The sequence below is a fragment of the Salvia hispanica genome, chromosome 2 (genome assembly GCF_029641045.1).
Source record: "Salvia hispanica isolate PSC_SH4W2 chromosome 2, Shi_PSC_v1, whole genome shotgun sequence".
Taxonomy (NCBI): Eukaryota; Viridiplantae; Streptophyta; class Magnoliopsida; order Lamiales; family Lamiaceae; genus Salvia; species Salvia hispanica.
In genome coordinates, this window is record NC_142693.1 from 33,143,948 (window position 1) to 33,167,149 (window position 23,202).

The 23,202-nt window shown below is 35.0% G+C and overlaps 2 protein-coding genes, 1 long non-coding RNA gene, 2 other non-coding genes and 1 pseudogene across 6 annotated transcripts; 2 read left to right on the forward strand and 4 right to left on the reverse strand.

Moving 5' to 3' along the window:
- The first annotated feature begins 16 nt into the window (after window positions 1–16).
- On the forward strand, window positions 17–2,883 carry LOC125193121 (uncharacterized). The gene is made up of 2 exons (XM_089064045.1): window positions 17–719; window positions 2,022–2,883. Exons 1-2 carry the CDS (start codon window positions 150–152, stop codon window positions 2,769–2,771), a joined length of 1,320 nt encoding a protein of 439 aa, XP_088920171.1. The 5' UTR covers window positions 17–149; the 3' UTR covers window positions 2,772–2,883.
- Window positions 2,884–3,762: 879 nt separating this feature from the next.
- Window positions 3,763–3,834, reverse strand: TRNAQ-CUG (transfer RNA glutamine (anticodon CUG)). Its single transcript has one exon. It is a non-coding gene; the product is annotated as a tRNA-Gln (tRNA).
- Window positions 3,835–4,399: 565 nt separating this feature from the next.
- Window positions 4,400–4,471, reverse strand: TRNAQ-CUG (transfer RNA glutamine (anticodon CUG)). Its single transcript has one exon. It is a non-coding gene; the product is annotated as a tRNA-Gln (tRNA).
- Window positions 4,472–5,163: 692 nt separating this feature from the next.
- Window positions 5,164–6,052, forward strand: LOC125201714 (uncharacterized; annotated as a pseudogene).
- A 172-nt stretch (window positions 6,053–6,224) lies between these two features.
- Window positions 6,225–7,986, reverse strand: LOC125202588 (uncharacterized). 2 transcript variants are annotated; one of them, XR_007173126.2, is made up of 2 exons: window positions 7,873–7,986; window positions 6,225–7,382 (listed from the first exon to the last, which is right to left on the reverse strand). It is a non-coding gene; the product is annotated as an uncharacterized LOC125202588 (long non-coding RNA). The 2 variants fall into 2 exon arrangements; XR_007173125.2 differs by having other exon boundaries at window positions 6,225–7,392.
- Window positions 7,987–9,843: 1,857 nt separating this feature from the next.
- Window positions 9,844–11,144, reverse strand: LOC125202332 (GATA transcription factor 19-like). Its single transcript, XM_048100710.2, has 2 exons — window positions 10,654–11,144; window positions 9,844–10,381 (listed from the first exon to the last, which is right to left on the reverse strand). The coding sequence occupies exons 1-2, from the start codon at window positions 10,984–10,986 to the stop codon at window positions 10,133–10,135; spliced, it is 582 nt and encodes a 193-aa protein (XP_047956667.2). The 5' UTR covers window positions 10,987–11,144; the 3' UTR covers window positions 9,844–10,132.
- Window positions 11,145–23,202: the final 12,058 nt, after the last annotated feature.

Below are 23,202 nucleotides of genomic sequence, written 5' to 3' on the forward strand. Positions count from 1 at the left end.
TTCAATTTGGGCCCTTTGGCTGTGTGGTGTGTGGACATAGATCTTTTTGTGAATTAAGTATAAGCAAAGGATAAGAACAAGTAGAATAAATAAAGAAGAGTGGAGATAAAAAGAAAAAAGAAAGAAAGAAAGAATTAGTGGGAAAAAGAATGGTGAGTGAAGTAGAAAAGAAACTCTACAATGCTGCATCAAAAGGAGATGTAACAACACTTGTACATCTCCTTGAAGAAGATCCATATCTTGTTCATGGAATCTTATTTCCATACTCAAGAAATCTTCTCCACATAGCAGCAATACATGGTCAGACATCCATTGTTGAACAAGTGTTGAAGCTTAATCCGCAGCTAGCGTGTATTTCAGACTCCCAAGAATCATCGCCTCTCCACATAGCAGCAGCAAGAGGGCATGTCGAGATTGCCTCGAAATTGCTGGCAGTAGCCCCGGGGATGTGCTGGTGGCGCGACAAGCAAGGCATGAATCCGATTCATGTTGCAGCCATGAATGGGCATGTTGAGATTCTCGAACATCTCCTTGAAGCGAGTCCTTTTCCAGCGATGGAGAGACTGCATCGCGGGCAGACTGTGTTGCATTTGTGTGTGAAGCATGCTCAACTTACGGTGTTAAAGGTTTTGGTAGATAAGTTGGGAGATCTTGTGTGTACAAAAGATGATGACGGTGATACGTTATTGCATATGGCTGTTAGGTGCAATCAAAACGAGGTAATTATACACCAACTCTTTTACTCTTCATTATTTAAAATATTTTTGGTCTCTCCTTTAAAAATACAAAATTTCTACTCTATTTTATAAATATTTCTCAGTCTATGGTGGAACTCATTATCCCCCCTAACCGTACTTAATCACTTTTTCTTGTTGTCTCTCCTACTTTACTAATTGTGCTATAAATTCGTGTCGTTTCAATAGTTTTTATTTTTAAAAAGAGTAGTTTATATATATATATATATATATATAGGGGTGTACTAGTATAACAACTAATTTTAAAGTTACAACGTACATCCAACCACGTGCTGCCACATGGCCCGAAAAATGCAATATTGTATACAGAAAAATGCAATACGCATTTGTAGAAGCTATAAATGAATTTCGGCAGATTGCATTTTTGTTATATACAGATTGCATTTTTTATTGTTAAGTTTTGCATTTTAGATATTGACTGTTTAAATTGCATTTTATATATAGACGGATTGCATTTTTATATGTGAAAATGCAAAACTTAACAATAAAAAATGCAATTTATGTGAAAATGCAAAACTCAACACTATAAAATGCAATTTACATACAACAAAAATGCAATCTGCGAAAATGCATGTACAACTAGATTGCATTTTTGTGTTTAAAATATTGCATGTTTTGTGCCACATGGCAGCACCAGATTAGATGTACGTTGTGACTCTAAATAAGGGGGCACCCTAGTGCTCCCCTATATATATATATATATATATATATAGCTACGGAGATACTATTAATTTAGATTCACTTTTGAAACTAGCTCGTTGAAAATTAGATTTAACTTTAACAATATTTCATTCTTTTGATTCATACTTTCACAGTCAGTTCATTTATATTGTCCCATAAAAATAAATCACTTTTGAAATAAGACGTGGTTTAACATGCAATTATTAAAGTAAGAGAAACATAAAAAAAAAATTCCTACATATTTGTAATTACACCAAATCAAAGGATTATTGCATTAATTTACCATGGTAGAGGTTTTAACTTCCAATTATCTCATATAATGAAGGTATATACTCCCTCCATCCCATAGAAATAGGTCTTTTGAGTTTGGCGGGAGTTTTTAATATATAATTGGTAAAGTAAGAGAGAATGAGAAAAAGGTAGTTGATATTGTATAGTGGATGGTGGGACCCATAAATGATAAAGTAAAAGAGAATGAGAAAAAAAGTTACCATAAATGGATATAGACTGTATAAGACGCATGAAAAAGGAAATATGACATATTTCTACGGGGCGGAGAGAGTAACTATTATGAACAAATTTCAGATTGTACGATACTTGGTGGGAATCGAAGTCCTAAAGCAGGAAACAAGAAACGGGATGGGCAAAACTGCTGTCCAAATCTTGAACGAGAGCCCTCCAAACACCTACGAGTACTCACACATGAAATGTATGTTAACAGAAGAGGAGAAGTTTTCATTTTTCGAAGCCATCCCCGAGATGAGCAGCAACATAATGGTGGTGGCAGTCCTGATCGCCACGATGGCCTTCCAAGCAATGATCAGCCCCCCGGGCGGAGTGTGGGCTGAAGACGATGCCAACTCCTCTCGCAAAGCCGGGGAGGCTGTGATGGCATTCTACCATCCCAAGTTGTACCGTAGCATTGTACGCACCAACTTGATGGCCTTCTTGTGTTCCCTCCTCACGATCACGATGTTCCTTTTCCACGCCGTTGTCCAGCCCCATTACCTGCACGTCATGGTGTCCATGTTCGGCATGGGTGGGGCGCTGATAGCTATCTTTGTCACCTTTACAGTGTCGCTGACCACGATCTCTCCGGATGAGGTTATGCGATCCACGGGAAACAAGATTATGGGGGTTGCGATGTTCGGATTATTAGCGTTATGGGTGTGTTTTCTTGTTGTGAGGCGTTTGTATCTGTTCTGGCTCAAGAAGAAGAGCCGGCAGCAAGATCTTACTGTTGATGCTTTCCCACTGCGTGTTTTCTATTGGATTTTCGACAAGTTGGAGACGCGGGGGTATTTGAGAGCCGCTGGTCGATTCCAAGTACTTTAGTGCATACCCGAACTCTACATTAGTATGGTATCGCTACGGCTTGGTTTTGTACCAAGTATTGTATAGTTTGAAACTTTTTTATAATACTTCATCCGTCCCACTTTAGATGACACATCTTAGTTTGTCCTAATTAAGATAACACATTTCCTTTTTTGAAAACTTTCTCTCTCCAATTAATACACTCAACCACTTTTTTCCGACCTATTAAAATATTCATCTTTCTTTCTTTCTCTATTTTAATACTTCCACCTACCTTTTTTCTCTCCGATCAAACACATTAACCAATTACTCCTAAATTACCCGTGCCGGCTAAGGAATGTGTCATCTTAGCCGGGACGGAGGGAGTAGTTTAATAAGATATGCTTCAAAGGATGAAGACAAGAAAGAAAGGAGTTGGCGTATAATTACCTCAAGTTGATTGCACCTAACAGCCAAATGCAATAATTAATGTCTCCCCATCATCATCCTTCGCACTCATAAGCTCTCCCAACTTCTCCACCAAAACCTTCAACACCATAATCTGCTAATGTTTCACGCACAAATGCAGCACAGTCTGCCCACGATGCAGCCTCTCCACGCGGGCAAACAACTCTTTAAAAGGGGATGTTCTAGAATCTCGACATGCCCATTCATGGCTGCAACATGAACCGGATTCATGCCTTGCTGATCGCGCCACCAGCGCATCCCCAGGGCTGCTGCCAGCAATTTTGAGGCAATATCAACGTGATACACAAACGATAGTGTACAAATAATATTGCTATGTTACAGAAATTTTATCTTACATGATTAAACAAAGTAAGTATATGACAATGAAAACTGAATAGGCAGATAAATTGGCTAGTTAATATTGTAATTGTAATCATCGATGAAATCAATGTTCAAGTTAAGTAATATATCATCAACTTAGAATAGATTTAAAATGTGAAAAACTAAGATTTATAAATTGTAAAATTTAGAAGAGATTACATAAGATGAAAAATGTTTCTAAATTAGGTCCCACCGAGACTTGAACTCAGGTTACTGGTTTCAGAGTCCAATGTCCTAACCACTAGACCATGGGACCAATTTAGTTGTCCTTGTAAACTGTTATAATTTTATATGTTACATTTGATTATCAACAAGTATATCAGAATATATTTAAGTGTGTTTTATGCTAATGGATTCAGGAATGAACTTATGCATATTTTAATTTAATATTCTCATGGCGAAGAATTTAGATGCTGACGGTCGATGTGCCTGAGGCAGAGCATGGTTAAACGTGGCTTATACTTCATTACTAAAAGTTAAAATAAAATGTAAGATATATTTGTAGTAAAGAAAGTATCCTATCAAGAGCAAATAATATAGATCATGATGATTACTTGATTAGTCATTGGTAGATTTTTCTTAGATGGGTATACTGTGACGATGAATATTAAGGAGGGGTATTCATGAAAAGAAAATTGGACACTCTTTGTGAATGCATAATAAGATAATTGTCGTACATTTTTGTTGTGAGAGATGAATTCTATAGCTTATCGTTTCTGATTCTTCACAAATCGTAAAATGTGAAAAAACTATGATTTATAAATTGTAGTAATAAAATTTAGAATATATTTTATAATATGAAAATATTAATATTAAAAAAAAGGTCCCACCGAGACTTGAACTCGGGTTACTGGATTCAGAGTCCAATGTCCTAACCACTAGACCATGGGACCAAGTGTTGATACTAATTTGCTATGTTATATTATTATACTGTATGTGCATGAAGTTTAGAATTTTATTAACCAAAAGAATGAATCAGCATAAATATTTTCCTAAATCAGAAATCTGAACTTATGCCTCCCTATAGTAATTATGAACAAATTTACATTTCATGTTTTTCCAATTAATTTTCAAAATTATGAAATAGACCATAATTTTTGCCTATCTTGAATAACTATCTATATACAAGGACTCAAATGGTGATTCCAGCGGCTTGGCCAGGTCAACCCATCAATAATCTGACTCGATTTCCACTTGAAATATGTCTAAATCTAAGTATAGTTATTAAAATAGGATAGTGATAAAATGCAAACTCATATATTATACAAATTCCAAACTTTTCAGCACAGTGTCAATACAATGTCAACACAGTATAAAATTTTAAGATTTTAATGTCAACACAATATCAACACAATGTCAACACGATGTCGACCGTTGACACTGTGTTGATATTTTTTGTTGCTACTATTTTGTAATCTGTTGATATTTTCTAATGATCACGATAATAGTTTGAAGTTTGTACAATATTTAGAGTTTGCATTTGATTACATTCCTATTAAAATAATTGTGATGTCATTATTATTCAATATGATGATTATTTTATTATTTATATTATTATTAATGCAAGTTGCAGCTCATTCTTAATTTCTTATATCTTCGTAATGAATTCCTTCCTTGTTAAATCCTGAGGCGGCGGCGCCTCTGACTTCCACAAACCCTATCTCTCAATGACAGAGGCGGCAGTCAACAACCATGAGCAAGATCCGCCGGCGCCGCAAATCCACCACCTTCATTCAATAAACTCAACCATACTCATCCGCCAGCTCCCCTTCCAAGGCCTCTCCTTCCAGCTCTGGCCCGCCGCCGCCACCCTCGTCTCCCTCCTCGACCGCCAAGCCCTCCCCCTCCTCCCCCCCCCCCTCCCCCAACCGCCCCCTCCGCCTCCTCGAGCTGGGCTCCGGCACCGGCCTCGTAGGGATCGCCGCCGCTGCAGTCCTCGGCGCCGCCGTCACGGTCACCGACCTCCCCCACGTGCTCCCCAACCTCCAGTTCAACGTGGACGCCAATGCCGCCGCCCTGGCCCCACGCGGCGGCCATGTCCGCGTCGCGGCGCTGTCGTGGGGCGACGAGGCGCAGATGGAGGAAGTCGGGACAGAGTTCGACGTCGTTTTGGGATCCGACGTGGTGTATCATGATCATCTCTACGAGCCGCTGCTGCAGACGCTGAGGTTTCTGCTGCTGGGGAGGGAGAGGGAGAGGGAGGTGGTGTTTGTGATGGCGCATTTGAAGAGGTGGAAGAAGGAATCGGCATTCTTCAAGAAGGCTAACAAGTTTTTTCATGTTGAGATTGTGCATAGAGATAGCCCTACTAATGGGGATAGAGTTGGTGTCAATGTCTACACATTTGTAAGGAGAACTCATGCTGCTGTCAAATCCAGCAAATAGCACTTGAATGGATTCCTCTGTTTTGGGCTATAAATGGTGAATAATATTTTCGATTACCAACTAAAACAGAATCTAATGGAGTTGTCTGATGACATTGCAAGAACATGGACAGAAAAGGATTAATGTGTTTAGTTATAGAAAAGCAACAGCAACTTTATGGAATGGATCTAAGAATCTCATATGTTGCTGTCTTAATCAAGAAGTGAAGTGTATCTAGTTAATCTATTGTCCATTAAAAAGATAAGAGTGGACTGGAAATGATTGGATAACAATACCATCAGGTAGCAAGCTGAATGAAAAGGAAAATATGCAATGGATCTCAACTGAGACCCCTCCATGTCAATGTACAGTAAAAAGTAATCAGTCAATGCTCCAAATACTACTTTCATAGAAATCCAGTTCCTATAAAAAACACCATCAAAATAAGCAACAAAAGTGGATGTAATTTGGCCGGCCTTCTCTGATCTTCAGGGCATCAGTGATTCAGAATAATTACATGCTGAAACAATCGAATATGTTATGCAGTTACAAGAAATTAAGCTTTGGTTATTCTTCAAAGGAATAACTCACTCATGAAACTGAGATGTGGGGGTAGCAATTCTCTCAAATTCACTGCTTAGTTCTTCAGGTCATTTTCAATAATGCTAAATAACAAAAAAGAGCAAACTGGTCACACAAATAATTTAATGATATCTCCCACAATCTTTTAGTGACAAATAGTCGCAAATGAAGTATATCACATCTTTTTCTGTTAGAGGAAATCTCAAACTAACAACGATGAAGATGAGTATTCAGGATCAGGAAGCAGATCATTAAACTGGATACATGGAAACGATTGCTCCACATTTGTATTTGACACATCAAAGGATCTGTTTCAGGCATGCCTCAATTACATGGCGAAAATATACAGCAAACTGAGGCCAAAATAATCAGAGGAAAAAGTACATACCTATATATATGTGTGTGTGTTTTCATTTAAAAAAACATCAGCCAATACCTCGTAAAACATTGGATATGTTAACCTAAAAGCCTGAAGGAGTTGTCTGTGTCAAACTATATCAAATGAAACGTGAAAAAGCCAATGAAAACATAGAACCAAGGGACCTCCGCTGCCTAGTAAGATTACTTTTCAAACATAAATTCCACATGAGATTTCAGGTAAATGAAAAGCCAATGAAAACATAGAACTTGAGTTCAACGCATTTAAGTGACAAAGTTTCATTAGCGAAGTACTGGATTTTCCGGCTGGGGCCTATACACAAAGTGAAGCATTTGAAGAAAAAAAGACCTCCCATTCTTCTTCATTACACTGGATAACAGAATGAGCAAATGCAATTCAGACAGTTTTTTCCTTGATGAGGAAAGTATAGGAGCTGAATCTTGATGAACAAGATACATCATCCATATGATTATCCAGGCCTGCAGCAATCTTTAAACAAGATAAATGACATACCATGAACATGACCTACAAACTACATCACATAATGCAGAATTGACTAGAACAAGACCTCAAACCATTAAGCACCAAAACAACAGTTATTTTCACTTAGAGTCTATCCAACTTTGCACTCTCAAAACTAGTGATTTTAGTGATATCCAACACAAAGAAAACATAAAGTTTGTGATACACATCCTCTAAAAATATTGTTACACAAACTCATGGTTTCTGGTGAATGCAGCATTTCAGCCACTATATCAGCAATTTGGCATCAAAATCATTCTTATAAATAACTCAAACAAAGATATTAGATTCTCAGTAAATGCAATACACAGTATACATGATTTTCTATAATCAGAACAATCGTGTAAAAGCAAAACCAGTTTGAAGTACTGCTGCATTGACCAAAAAATCGAGAAGCCGAGAAAATCAAATCCATAAAATGAATGAAAATTTGAAATCGGCAGTTACCTGCCGAAATTGGTATTGGAACAAATCGGCGAGAGTCAAATGTAAGAAAGATTAACACCACTCTTCAAAATCAAAACTCATGAATGTATTCTTTTCATTTGTTTTTTTTTTTCAGAGAAGAAGAATAATCAGAGAAAATAAATACGAGAAGGGGGTTTATTATAAACCCGCCAACTGTAATTGAAAAATCAGACTTATTAAATTTCATTTGGGCCGTTGGATTCCGAAAGTGGGCTGCACAAAGACCAATCTGACCATAAAGTTTGGTCGGCCCAATTAAATTCAAACGAAATTTCGAATCACGAAAAATTAACAATTTTACCCTTATGAAATCACACTCAAACTGATGTGGCGAACCAAAGTGACACGGCAAAACCATGGCTGACAAGGCAAATAAAATAACATTATTTCTATCGAGTCTCATTATCCACAAACCCACTATTAAAGGCCGAACCACCGAACCATACCAAATTAGGGCTTTTAGATCTAGTTTTTTATGGATGAGATTCACAAATTTATAAATTATTTTCTCCTTCATCATCGGTCTATTTTAATTCATCCGAAGGTAAATAAGTCATACTAACACGTTACGAAGATTTAACTTCATTCCAGAATATATTACTTCATTCCATTAGGTTTTTACTTCATTCTAATAGGATTATTACTTCATTCTAGTACGTAAATGCAGTTTCGTCGTCACGTGCCGTTCTTTCTCTCTACAATATCTATCACCACCGCTACGGCGCTGATATGGTGTAATAAACACATGGAATAATATAATAAATTATTTGAATGAAGTATGTGTAGAAGCATTTGAAGTCCCACTGGAATGAAGTAAAAACTTTATCCAATGAAGTAATAACGTTTATGAATGAAGCAATAAACTCACTTGAATAAATTGCATTTTTTAATGTGAATAAAGTAAAAACTCATGTCAATGAATTCGAATGAAGCATATGTTGAATAATTTCAAAACCTACTTGGAGCAAGTAAAAACATGTTGTAATTTCAATGTATTACGTACAGAATGAAGTAATAAACCTATACAATGAAGTAAAATTGGCTTGTAATGAAGAGCGAAAAAAATTTACACAGCAGCATATCTCATCAAAAAACTAGATCTAATGGCCCAGATTTGATCTCTAATTCGGTCTTTAAGAAGGGTTCGACATTGATTACAACTCTATTTCTATCAACATACAAAATAAAAAATGAAAAGAATTTCCAAATCATCACTCTCTTGGTCAAGATTTCACCGTCCGCTACAACTCCACATCAACTTCAATTTATCATATCAATTGACTTCATGCAATTTGTAAGAAATTAAAATTTTGTAATTCTTAATTTCGTTGGAAAATATATAGGACCATGCCAAAGTTTATGAATTATTTTCCCCGCAAATAAATTACTCACTCCGTCCCCAAAAAATATGCACTTTGGGTTTGAACGGATTTTAATGGCAAATTGGTAAAGTAAGTGAGAGGCAGAGAGAAATAGTAATTAAAATATTAGTGAAGGATGGGTCTCACCTTATTTGAGAGAAAAGAGCTTCCAAAATTGGAAAGTGCATATTTTTGTGACAAACTAAAAAGGAAAGAGTGTATATTCTTATGGGATGGATGGAGTATATAATATGCATTCCGTGTGTTTATTTCAAAAGAATTAAGGTGAAATCATGGCTTGAAATTCATACCATATTAAAATACTAAGAAATACTGCATTTTGGTTATTATTCAATGATAGACTAAAACTCCATATAACCTTTATTATTGTTTTATCATTTTCGTTTCTTCTGATTCAATTAAAGACAGGGATAATTAATTAAGTCTCTAAATTATGTAAGGATGAATTTTTTGCTTTTAAGTATCAAAAGCATAAATGAGTTGGTACTTGGTAGCATTATATATACACAAAAATGTGTAGACCGGGTGGGTAATATTAAGTGGTCAAAATTAAGGACAAGAAAGTGTATGAAACAGACCAACCCAAAAAGTTGTTCTTCATTTAGATTCTACATATATCTATAAGACTAATAATAATATTGGGGCCAGGCCTGATAAAAGTGAAAGCTACAAAAGAAAAAGCAATCTACCAAAAACAACATGGAATTAACTCATTTTTACTCCATCTATGTTTCATACACAAAAACAAAAATTAATAAAATAAATAAGCAGCTTAAAAAGAATAGAATTCATGACCCACCTATCAATCGCCATCAAAGTAAAATTTGGAATTCATTTTCAATTAATTTGGAATTGATTTATCTGGTGAAGTCATGAACGTAGCTAGACCTATCCGTCACATTGAAACGCCACGACATGCGGTGATCGCCAGCGTCGTCTTCTTCCATGAAACGGTACTCGTTGCCATATCCTGAGGAGTAGCACGACCCGTTGTTCATCGTGTATTGTGCTTCATAGTGTGCTCCATCGCCGTTGCTGGCTGCGGCTGCCGCAGCCGCCCTTCTCTCCTCCTTCTTGTAACGAATACCACACGCATTACATAACGACTGCAATAACAAAAGAACGAAGATTAAGAGATGAAATTTTTAATAAATTAAATGTGCATTCAACATAAAAAATTAAAATGATTAAATGAGAATAACTAGAAAAGAAATACGAGTCAATTACAAATGGCACTATAGTAATGAAATACCAAAAAAGACTAAAAATTGAGTATTTAGTAAATTAAATGTGTTAATATTCGAATAAATAGAAATGAGTGTTTTACCATAACTAAAAAAAAAATATGACTCAATTACGAATGAGATTGGAAAAGTACCTTAGGGCCTCGGGGGCCGTTGCGCCACAAGGGAGTAGAAGTGGTGTCGCAATTAGCGCAACGGCGGGCGAGAAGGGGATCGCCGCCGCCGCCGCCGCGGTGGGGCTTGGCGGAGGGCTGCGGCGCGTGCTTCGAAGGGAGGATGTTCCAGCCGAAGCCGGACCGCTTCCTCTCGTGGCTGCTCTCGTCGCTGACACGTGTCGAAGGCGTGCCCAAGGAGAGGGTACAATCCACCGAAGCGGAAGGGGAAGAGTACAACTCTTCTTCATCATAACCTCTGTAGCCATTAGCCATGGAGAAGAAGGAATTGCCACTTTGGGAACTGTGATACATTGTTGTGAAATAATGTGGGATTGGATTAATGACTTGTGAGATCTCCAAACACGATGGTTTTATACTGGAATGTGTGTGTGTAGGGACAGGGGGGGGGTAAGCAATGAAGTACAAGGAAATAGTGAGTTGAAAAGGATGTGTAATAATAAAATGTTTGAAATAGAGAGCTAGGTACGAAGAGGGATGTGAGATCGACTGTTGTCTGATGAGCTTTATATAAAGGTATGGAATACCAGTCAGCACCTGCAGAATCCGCTTTGTCGTCAGCTCATTTTCTTAATAATTTAAACTCGCAGTGAAATTAGATTAAAATATAGAGCAATGTCCGATATACGGGTAGCTCAACTGATCTTCAAGGAGGTAAGTGAATAATCTATTGTCGCGGCTCCTTGAGCGCAACGTGCACAAGACCAATTCCTTGAGAAGTAGACTGAGATTTACTGTGATTTACTTTCACTGTACTTTGTCAAGTCGGGATGTCGGAGCCATAGGACGAGGGATTTGCCTTTTTGAGTAATAAAATTACATGTTTCAATGTGTCGAATAGGAATAGTGATCGGTACATTTCGTAGCGATATTCGATCAAGTTAAAAACATTTATCTAGTTTGGATTGTGCTTCTATAAGCATGTACTCCGTAAGTCTTATTGAATGATTCATACTCCCTCTGTCCCAAGATAAGTGACCTGTATTCCTTTTTGGGATGTCCCACTACAAATGACCTATTTCCATTTTTAGTAAAAAGTCATCTCTCTTACTTTATTCTCCACCTACTTTATTATCTCTTCTCTCCTCTACTTTTCTCTCACTCATACTTTACTCTCTCCACTTTAACTTATTTAAATATCATTCCTTAAATCTCGTGTCCAAAAGAAGTAGGTCACTTATCTTGAGACGGAGGGAGTATTATTTATATGTCTCAAGGAAGTTCGTGCTAAAGCTCATTAAATCTTACTAGAACTATTTATGATCTTGTTCATTAAAGCGCATCTAATAAGTTAAGAAAATTGCCAAGATAATACGTTACTCATAGATATAGAGAGAGAGAAGTGAAAGGTGGAGTTGGTGATTGGGCAGTCAAAAGAGCCCACATAAGGAACAGTCTTCCATGGATCTGGCTTCTCCGATCACGAGGCAATGCCACTCTCAAACACTCCATATCTCTGCCCCCCAAATAAAATGGAACTGCCCCACCACCACCACCTCCGCCACCACCATCAAACTCACGGGAATAAACGTCTTGCAGATTTTGGGGCCAAATTATTTAGTAATTTAATTTGATTGATCGGAACATATTGGGACTCTGCATAGTATTTTTTTGGATTGCACCTATGGCTATATTATGTCCATATATTAAAATATTTCATTCTCTAGATTTGCTAGCCTCGTTTGTTAAAATAATTGGAATCACATTTTTTAAATCTTATACCCTTATTGACGAATTGTCCCAGCATAACTTATAAAGTAAACATTAAAGTTTGCTTATATTCTTAGCTGTGAAGTAATCAATTAGGACAAAATAGAGCTCCTTACATTTATTCGAATCCAAAGGCTTGATAATGGTACTACTTCTAGATTTATATACGCAAGACATTGGAGTTCAAAAAATACTAGTAACAAGGAGAAATTATACTAATAGGAGTACTACTTAGTACGGAGTAGTATTTATTTATGTATTGATTTTGCTTGGCCAAGTGTTTTGAAAAACAATTAAGTATTTAGTACGATGATTTTTAGATAGGTTAGGGCAAAGTGGCTATGTAGCTATCCCTGGATTCATGCGATAAACAAACTCAGTCGTAACCTCAATCATAAAATCTAGTCTCCTCACTATTCTATATATCACTGTTGCATACAACATCTATACGTTTGTTTTGCTTTATTTCATACCAAAAAACAATGAATTAATAAAATACCCTCACATCAAGTGTTGTACAGTATATAGTGATGAAATTTCGTTCTTCAATAACCACATCTGTTGATATGAATGTTGCTAGCTTCTAATTGGTGCAAACATATACTCGTCCATTGCTAATAGTCCTCATAGTGGAAGACTATATGAGTATTAATGCAAAAATATCTATATAATTTAATAATTAAAGTATTGTTACTAGAAAATAAAAATCACATTAGTAGAGAGACATTAATTTACAAATAAATGAATGAAAGGAAACTACTACTTTCTAGTTTTTATAGATGGACCAAAATACCAAAAAATACGAATATTTGTTGTGAACGGGGTTATAATTAATTGGTTTCACCTGCATTGTTGTGTTTAAGGTTGGTGAAACATTTATATCTATTGCTTGTCTGATAAGTTTGCATTTCATACAAAGTACTAGTAATTTGTAATGTTTGAAAAAAAAACTAATTATTTTGAATAGTATAAATTACGTTCTAAATTAAATACTCTTGATACATTAATTTGTATTGGAAATTAATTTAGTATTTTGTACAGTTTATAGTTAGATTCAAATTCAATGGTCTAATTTGCTCACGCATAATTGGGCAGAATATTGATTTTTTTGAAATAGATGGAAGGTTGTGAAGTGTGAACTGAAGCTATCTAGTTGTCCAGTCCATGATTCTTGATTCCATAAAAAGTTAAGGCAACTCTATCACTCTAGTGATTGAGATAGTGTAATTACAAAGATCTTGAGATTCTATTGATAAATAGAGATGGAGAGAGAAAGATAAGACATTGCTGGGGCTAGGGAATGCAAAAAGTGAAAGAGGATACTCTGCAATCATCAAAGCAACACATTTTGTTCCTCTACTCTTGCACAAATCTTTGACCCAAAGATGGAAACTTGGAAAAAAGAAAAGCTACTATTCCAACACTATACGCCACCCCATACATTTCAAATTATCATAATTTATCGCATTTTAACTATGTTAATTGGAGTATTTAATAGTCTTCATTAGATAGTTTTTTTCTAAATGAATTACGAATACGATATGTGTTGAATTATTGTTTGATCGACGAATCCAGGCAACTACTATGACGGGCCTCTTTATTAGTAATTGTTGATAAATTAATTGTTAATAATCCAAAGTTCTACAATGGGATTATAAATTACTACTATTAAGATGACATTATGGAACTTTTGAATATTAATAAGAAATAATTATGAAAATAAGTGATAAGGTGGGGAGGGACAAAAAGAGGATGAACAAAAGTGACCCCACAATGATGATGGGGTCCAAAACCAGACAAACAAAGTCCTATGGAATATCGATCGATTCGATCAAAAGATTCAAACTAAATAAACAATAAAGAGCCCAAAGCAAGAGGGGTGGATTATTATTTGTCTTGAGATTGGAGTTCAACAAAGGGGTAGAGAAGACCACCCTCTTTCCAAAAGATGCACTATTAATAATTCATTATTTGATTATCAAATGGTTATGTAAAACGTAAACATGAATTCTTTAACTCCAAATGACGAGTAAGAAATTAAGAATCAGTTCTAATTTATAATTTAGCATAAACAATTTACAAATTAAAGATTAAAACAATGTAACTTGCAACAAAAGAGCGACTAGCTAAAAATTTTATACATAAAACAATAGATATCTAATAGTACTACTAATTTTCTAAAGATTATTTTTAACATTATCATGCATTATTCGTGGGTAGTGTGTGTTCATTTCGATGAAAAAAAAAAATGAAAAATACTCCCTCCGTTCCACTGAAGATGACCCACTTTTCTTTTTAGTTTGTCCCATTCAAGATGACCCATTACTTAAAATGGAAACTCATTTATCTCTACTTTATTCACTCTCTCTTACTTTACTCTCTCATTTAACACATAAAATAAAATCGTATAAAATCCCGTGCCGCCCAAGGAAGGGGTCATCTTCCATGGGACGGAGGGAGTCCTATTTGTTTGCTAGTACGGAATACTACTTTATTTATATATGTAAAATTTGAGGGCAATCAAATAGAAGTATTAATTCAAATATCCGCCCAATCATCATCCTAGCTATGTGCCTCTTCAGATTTTGTGGGGCTCACCATATGCATGAGAATAAGATTAATACTATATGCACTTTTAATGTTGACACATTTCTCTCTCTTAAATATTTTTAGTCTAATTAACATATTTTTAAATCTCTTTTTCTATTTCATTATTTTGAATAAGACGAAAGAAGTACTATAATATAAGAGTACCGATAGTTTTATTATCTTTAATACAAATCCTTTAAATAGGGTGCAATACTATATCACATTATAAATTAAAAGTAAGGTTATTAAACTATAAATCATGAATCGTACATATATTTAGAAATTAGTAGGATGGTTTGTGTTAAAATGACAATCCCTCTTAAAGTGACACCGTGATCCCACTTATATAATAATATTATAAACGTTACACAACAATATTAAATACGCTAGACAGTCTATGAGCAACAAATTGCTGGCCGAGTTTTTCAACTTTTTTTTTTGGCCACGTGCAACTTATCATTCGTCCACGTGTACAAATGATTGGCTAGAAATGGTGGTATGGTGTTATTTTAAGGAATGGTGGTACCCTAACATGCCCCTTAGTATGATAGTGCATCGATTTTAAATTTGTCTGGATTTATCACGATTGATATGAAAAGGATTAGTAATTTTTTTTAATTAATAAATGAACAAAAAATTTAAGAATTGCATTATGATAAACTTAAATCTGAGATATTTATTCTTAGTACTTAACCACTCTATTAGCAAGCGAATACACCATAAACATTAGTAAGTTGAAAGGGAAGCAACTCCCAATTTTACTTTCACACAGTCCCACCAATTACCAAATTCCAAAAGATTGCAATCAATGTGATATTAGATCTTCCTAAACACTAACCCATAAAGAATTTATCCTTGCCATTAATCCACGTGGCAATCAATGGACTCGTCCCATTCCATGCATGCATGCAGATGCGTCACCCAATTATTAATGCACTATAACTAATTAATCTTAATTAAACAACTACACTCTTATACATAAATTATTACTACCACAAGTCACGAAAAGAATCAATGTTTGAACTTCCAAAAAAAGACATTCCTCAAAAGCATCGAGATACATCTGGAACAAGTGAATAATCCAGTCTCCCACACATATTATATAGACACATATGAGTCATATGACATATATGTAGAGAGAGAGAGAGAGGTATTTGGATTGGACTAGAGTGCATAACAAGATCTACTTTTGGCATGTAATGTTAATAAATTGATGTCTTTGAGGGTTATGGGGGAATGGAGTAAAGGAAAAGAAAACGATCATCATCACAACTTAACACCACAAGCAACCGAAATATACCCCTACCATCTATCATTATTCTAGGATAAATCGTCAGAAAAATCATAAAATTTGGTCAATTTCACACGGAGTATTACTTATGCAATTTTAAAAATTGTCGATTATAATGTAATTTTTACATTTTTCTCAATTACACCATTGATTTGGAGCCGTGGGGAATTGTGTATGCCGACGTGAAAGCCAAAATACGTTAGCCTAATCTTACATTCCATATTTCCAAACTTTAATCCATCGTTTTTGTGAGTAATATAAATATATGCATAAAAGCCGTGGATTTCAGTTACTACATCGTACACAATTTTCCTCAAATCCAAATTCATGAAATAATTAAGAAAAATGTTAAATTTGTAGTAATATTTATAGAATTGACCAGTAACGAACTAAATATCATGTTTTTTTTGGTAATTTATCCTTTTCAATAATACATTTTAATCGAGTAGCAAATAAAGTATATATTTTTTAATGTATAAAATACTCAAACGAAAAAAAGTGTGCAGAAGTTCATCAAAGGAAAAATAAGAAATATCAGCAAGACTCTCAACATATCAAAAAACAATACTACAAAATATAGCGAACCACAACATAATAGAGAGGCATGTCATATCGCAAGAACATAAATATCAAATCAAAAACAAAAAATCAAGCTATTTAAAGTATGAATTAAATTTATCAAGCAGTCTTTATTATGTGGAGTGAAGTGTCAAATCCAAAAACAAAAAAATCAAGCTATTTAAAGTATGAATTAAATTTATCAAGCTCTCTTTATTATGTGGAGTGAAGTGAAACTATAATAATAGCTATTTAAAGTATGGTAATAGATAGAAGCATTATATTAGTCTCAGTCAAATATTGGAAATAAGACGAGACTAAAAAGATGAATCTGTAAACCCCCAATTGTCTCCTAGAATGAGGTCTAGTCTTCTGCCCAAAGGAAACTCAAACTCCTTTTCTCTAATTCTCTTTTTCTTTTTTCGATGATTGATAATGCCCAATCTACATTATTGTCCATTTGTCATGCCATTGCTTCATACATTTTTCTTTCCGTTTTTATAAGGCTAATATGGCATGCTACAACATTATTCTAGAATGAGTCCTTGCTTTATCAACATAGTTTTGAAAATGGTCAATTCCTTAGCCCCATATTGAAAATAAAGGAAGAGGAAAATAGAAAGAGAGAAAGAAAAGAATATTAAGAGAGGTTGAGCCTTTGAGAATTTTATTGTTTTTTAGACTCGATTTGCACCTTTATTGGGAGGATTACCTAGTTTCAAGCCCAAATTTAATCATAAAGTTGGATTATACTAATACATTATCATAAATTTTGAAATTCTTCAATATTTCCATTTGTTTCTTCTCCTTTTCATGGTAGCTTAGATGAATTGTAAATGTAATTGAAAAAATTAGTTATATAAATTAAAGTTAATTACTGAAATAATAGAGTATTGTAAAAAAAATGCTAAGATAGAATCTAGTTGCTACAGAGGAGTGTGGGTGCGATGATATAACAATTTCAAAACAATGTTTTTCTGCCTTTGAGAGAGAAATCTCAAAACAATGCTAGTAAAAAATGTTAATGCAACTTGAAATTTGTGGGATGGCTTGAAGTAAGATTCAATTAGTCCCATCCGATTAACTTGCAATTCGAGTAGCGCCGACGACCTAAAATCTTTGGATTAATCTTAAGTGCAACTGTTGTTTATTATTTCGAATTATTTGGCACTTCACCGATGATTTTGATCACATAAATAACCACAAATTAAATTTAATCATCTATATTTTACGATATGTATATGTTTAGATTTTTTTGTTAGCATACTATAATAAAATAATAGATAAAAATATAGAAATATTATGAATTCTAAATATGTATTAAAATTTATCAAAAATGTTATATGATTCATTTTAATTTTATAGATCTTACTTTAGTTTTTTAAACATGTCAAGATCTTTTTTTGATATTTGAACTTGTGTTTGAATTAAATATTTCTTAAAATTCTACCAATTAAATATTGTTTTACAATCTATAAATATGAGTAATTTTTATTATTATTCAGTGAAGAGGTTTGCATGATAACTTGGTCAATAAATCCAACCGTTTAGGATTAGAATTGAGAAGTAACCCGATAAAATTTTAACTTGATTACTCTACTATTTTATACCCAAATTAGCCTGCAACCGCAATCTGAAAACTCGATTACTCGGCCTATTGAGATACTAACATATAATGTGAGATGCGATTAAACATTACAAAAATAACTATCTGTTCTTAAATGTCAAGAATTACGCTTCAATGTGGTAAGTCGAGTCATATATTCAAATTTTGATGTCTGATAGATATTCAGTGAAGCCTCATGTCCCTTTATTCCGCTGGGCTCAATAAAGCCTCGTTTCCCTTTTCAACTGGGCTTATTTATTTTTCATTTATGGGCTTAGATCCAATTAGGTCTAATATTAATGAACGATATATAAAGGCTCATTTCGATTTATATTTTTTACTTTTCACCTCACGTTACATTATTAGTGATATGTGTACATACCGCTATCCATCAACACCAGTGGAATACTTTTTTCTTTCTGTCTATACTTTATTAATTTCGTATTAAAATTCATGGCATTCCTTAGGCCATCCATAGCGGCAAAAAAAAATGTCCCGATCTTGTCTCGGAGGGACGAGACGCCAGCGAGACGGCGTTGTGGGCGTCGTCTCGTCCCCATCTCGTCGCCAGCGCGTCCCGTCGCGGCGAGGCACCCCGCGAGACGTCTCGCCACGCGCTTGGGCGACGTGGCGAGCTCCGGTTCGTGCGTGACGCCCACTCGCCGTCCCGCGAGTGGGCGTCGTTTATATCCGTTAAAATTGATTTTTTTTTTAAATCAGAAAAAATTCAAAAAAATAAAAAATATATATATAAAAAATCAAAAATTATACTAGCCGTTTATAGCCGTTTTTTACAAATTTTTAATTTTTTTTAATTATGTGTGTTTTTATTTTTTTAGGATTTTAATTATGTATTTTTTTTTTTTTTAGGATTTTAAATTGTAATTTTATTTTATTTAATGAAGTGTGTTTTTTATTAATTGGATTTGTTGAAAATAAAAATGAAAAATGAAATTGAATAAATAGTTAAGAGATGAGATGGTTAAGAGATGGATGGATGTGGGTGCTATCTCTTAGTTAAGAGATGGAGTGAAAATTACAGTGGGGCCCATGAATAGTGAAAAGATGAGACGGTTAAGAGACGGATAAGAGACACTGCTGTGGATGCCCTTAAGTTCTTAATATTAAGGGACGAACAGGGTATTAAAAGTTGTACTCCCTCCATCCCGCTTAAGATGACACGTTTTCCTTTTTAGTTTATCCCGATTAAGATGACACATTTTCTTTTTTGGTAACTTTATCTCTCCAATTAATACACTCAACCACTTTTTCTAACCCCTATTAAAATATTCATCTTTCTTCATCTCTCTACTTTAATACTTACACCCACCTTCTCTCTCTCAAATTAAACACTTTAACTAATAACTCCTAAAATCCCGTGCCGGCTAAGCAATGTGTCATCTTAGCTGGGACGTAGGGAGTACTATTTTATACTTTACTATCATTGGTTAATATTCTATTTTCCAGAATATACGATTCCTGCCTTTTTTCTTTCATGATAATGCGTCTAGACTCTAAAGCAAGAATGAAAACAAAAATAAATTATTAGGCCACAAAACAAATGAAATTAAGTGGCTGACCGGTTACAATCAATCAAAATCATACATCACTTAATAAACTTAAGTATTTTGCATTCCTAATTAGTTACTTATACTTCTTTTTACATAATTGCATTCCTATATATTTTAAACAAATACCTGCTACTCACGAGATAACCGTCACTATTCACTTATTAAGGATTAATTAGCATTAATCCTTAAAATTGAAATGGAAATTACAAGATTTAAGAGTTTATTTTATTTTGAGGTTTGGTGTTCGGAAAAAGAGGCTAGAAGATTTTGTGGTAACGCGTGGGTCCAAAAACTTTTCTGTGTGTGATATATACGAATAAATCAAACCGTGTTCTATAATTTTGAATTTGTCGTAGGCGTTGACTGCCCTATTTTTCAGTGAGTTACTAATACTATACGGAGTATTGTTTTTGGGTTGATGAATTAAATATGTTTGTCCACTGACATTAAGTGATGAAGTTTGGACACCATAAACCTATTTTTGTTTTGGGCTGCACGACTTTTATATGTTGTGTGAGAAATAGACATTAAACACCAGCTCATTTGGATTGATAGATTAGAGTTAATATTTTCTACTTTGTTATATTAATATTGTTACATTTGAGAATCAATATACTTCCTCCGTCTATGAAAAATATGTCACTTTCATTTTCTGCACTCGTTTTGGAAAAATGATACTCTACATTATTCTCTACATTATAGACACTCGTTAAAGTGGAGAGAAAGAAACGTAAGAGAGAGAATAATATAGACAATAGACTTCTCTATATTATTCTTTCTGGTACTTTACTTTCTCTCTACTTTAACTACTCCATTTATTATCATTTTTTTAAAACGAGTGCAGAAAATGAAAGTGCTCTATTTTTCGTGGACAGAGGGAGTATTATTTTCCCCTCTGTTCATTATAAATGAGTCGTATTTTTTTAACAAATATATGTGACCAAATTTTGTACAATAAAAAACTAGTTTATTTGAAAAAAATAGGTTTATTTATACATTTAACTAAAATATATGGATGCATATATAGTACATGGAAATTGCATAATATTAGTCACGTATTTATGATTTGTGTATAATTTTTTTAAATAAAAAGCAATACTTTTAAATCCCCCTATAAATGAGTGATTTTCTCTTCTTCTTTTTTTTTTTTATATAAAAAGCAATAATTTTAAGTTTTTTATTTCTCTATTTTATTTTTCTCATATTTTATTATCTTTCACTTAATTAACAAAATATATTTTTTCTTAAACCAATGGAATGTCTCACCTATAGCTAAACGAAGGAAGTACAGACTACAGAGTATCAATTAGTAAAACATTAGTTATATCACAGTCTTAATTTTGCCTCTTAGACTACATATTTTCCAACTAAAAAACTACTCCGTCCCGGCTAAGATAACACATTCCTTAGCCGGCACGGGGTTTTAGGAGTAATTGGTTAATGTGTTTAATTGGAGAGAGAAAAGGTGGGTGGAAGTATTAAAATAGAGAGAGAAAGAAAGGTGAATATTTTAATAGGGGTGGAAAAAAGTGGTTGTGTGTGTTAATTGGAGAGAGAAAGTTTCCAAAAAAGGAAATGTGTCATCTTGGTTGGGACAAAGTAAAAAGGAAAACGTGTCATCTTAAGCGGGACGGAGGGAGTAATTTATTTTCTAAATTTAGGAGGCGCCTTTTTTTATCGAATCTATTTCCACTTGCGTAGATTGCTTTACCTACAGAGACGGCAATTGTCCGGAAATAATATTGTTCTTTAAAAATCTATCACGTGGTTTGTACATAATCCAAAATCCAGAATAATTGTTCATTAATACTGTGACCTGGTATAAAATATTCCTTTTTAGTTTGGGATTCCCATTAACCATATAAAGAGAGGAATACTGGTATGTATTAATGTATATGTTGGCCCAACGATAGAAACATAATACTTGAGGTCAATGTCTAGGGTTCAACTCCTTCTTCAATCTTTATATTTATATTTATTTATAAAAAGAATACTAAAATCAAAATTGATATAATAATATATCGATCATGTAAAAAGTGTCTGGTTCTAATTGATGGAATAGGATAATGAGATATTGAAGATAAGAGCATCTCCAACGGTATATAGGCCAGCAATAGGCTAGCCATTCTCTCCCCTGCCACGTTAGCAACACTAAAAAATCTACCTGTCATATCAGATTTAGGTCAACCATAGGCTAGCCATAGGCCAACCGCAATAAAAATAATTCAAAATATACTACATTTACGGAATTAAAATTACGATTAAAATACGGAATTAAATTTACGAGACATATACGGGAAAATTAATCCATTCCATTAAAAAAAAGTACAAAGATTTTTAAAAAAAAGTACATGATTTTTTTTTAAAAAAAAAGGCTTCCACACACGAGCCCCGCCACTCTCTACTCCTCATCGTCGTCGCCGTCGCCGCCGTCCTCGCCGTGACCTCTGCATCCCCCCCTGCATCCCGAGATGTACACCGTGCTGCATCCTCCCCTGCATCCCGCCCTGCCACATCATCCCCATCATCTGCTGCAGCATCATCTGCTGCTGCATCTGGGGCATACCCCCCACCCGGGCGCTGACTGCTCGCCGCTCCCCTGCCCCCCGCCCGGCATACCCCCCGGCATACCCCCCTGGTTCCCCCCCGCACCCCCCCCCCCCGGCGCACCGGCCATCATCCCCATCATCTGATTCCAAGGGATGTTAAACCCCGGGCCCATCTGCCCGCCCATCTGCCCCCATCCAGATCCCACAGAGTCTGAGATCCACTCGTCGCTGGACTGGACTCGTTGTTGTGATCCATCGCTCGATGATGCTCTTGTACATAAAGTTAGAGAGAGAGAAAACTCGTTAAAACAAGTGGTGCAAATGAAAATAAAACGAAAATCGCGTTTATATAGGTTTTCTTTTAAAAAAAAACAAAACAAAAACAAAAATTGGCGCTGGCCGATTGGGCCGCCACAATGGCGGCTAGCCGATCGGCCAGCGCATCGGCCAGCGCCGAGCGATCGGCCAGCCCACGCTGGTCCGCTCACCGATTTCGCGCTCGCCGACTCCAATGGTTCGGCTAGCTGATCGGCCAACGCGACGTATCGGCTAGCCGACCATTGGAGATGCTCTAACTTTTGTTTATTCTAACTAAGATGACTCATTTAAAAATTGAAATATTTTTATCTCTACTTT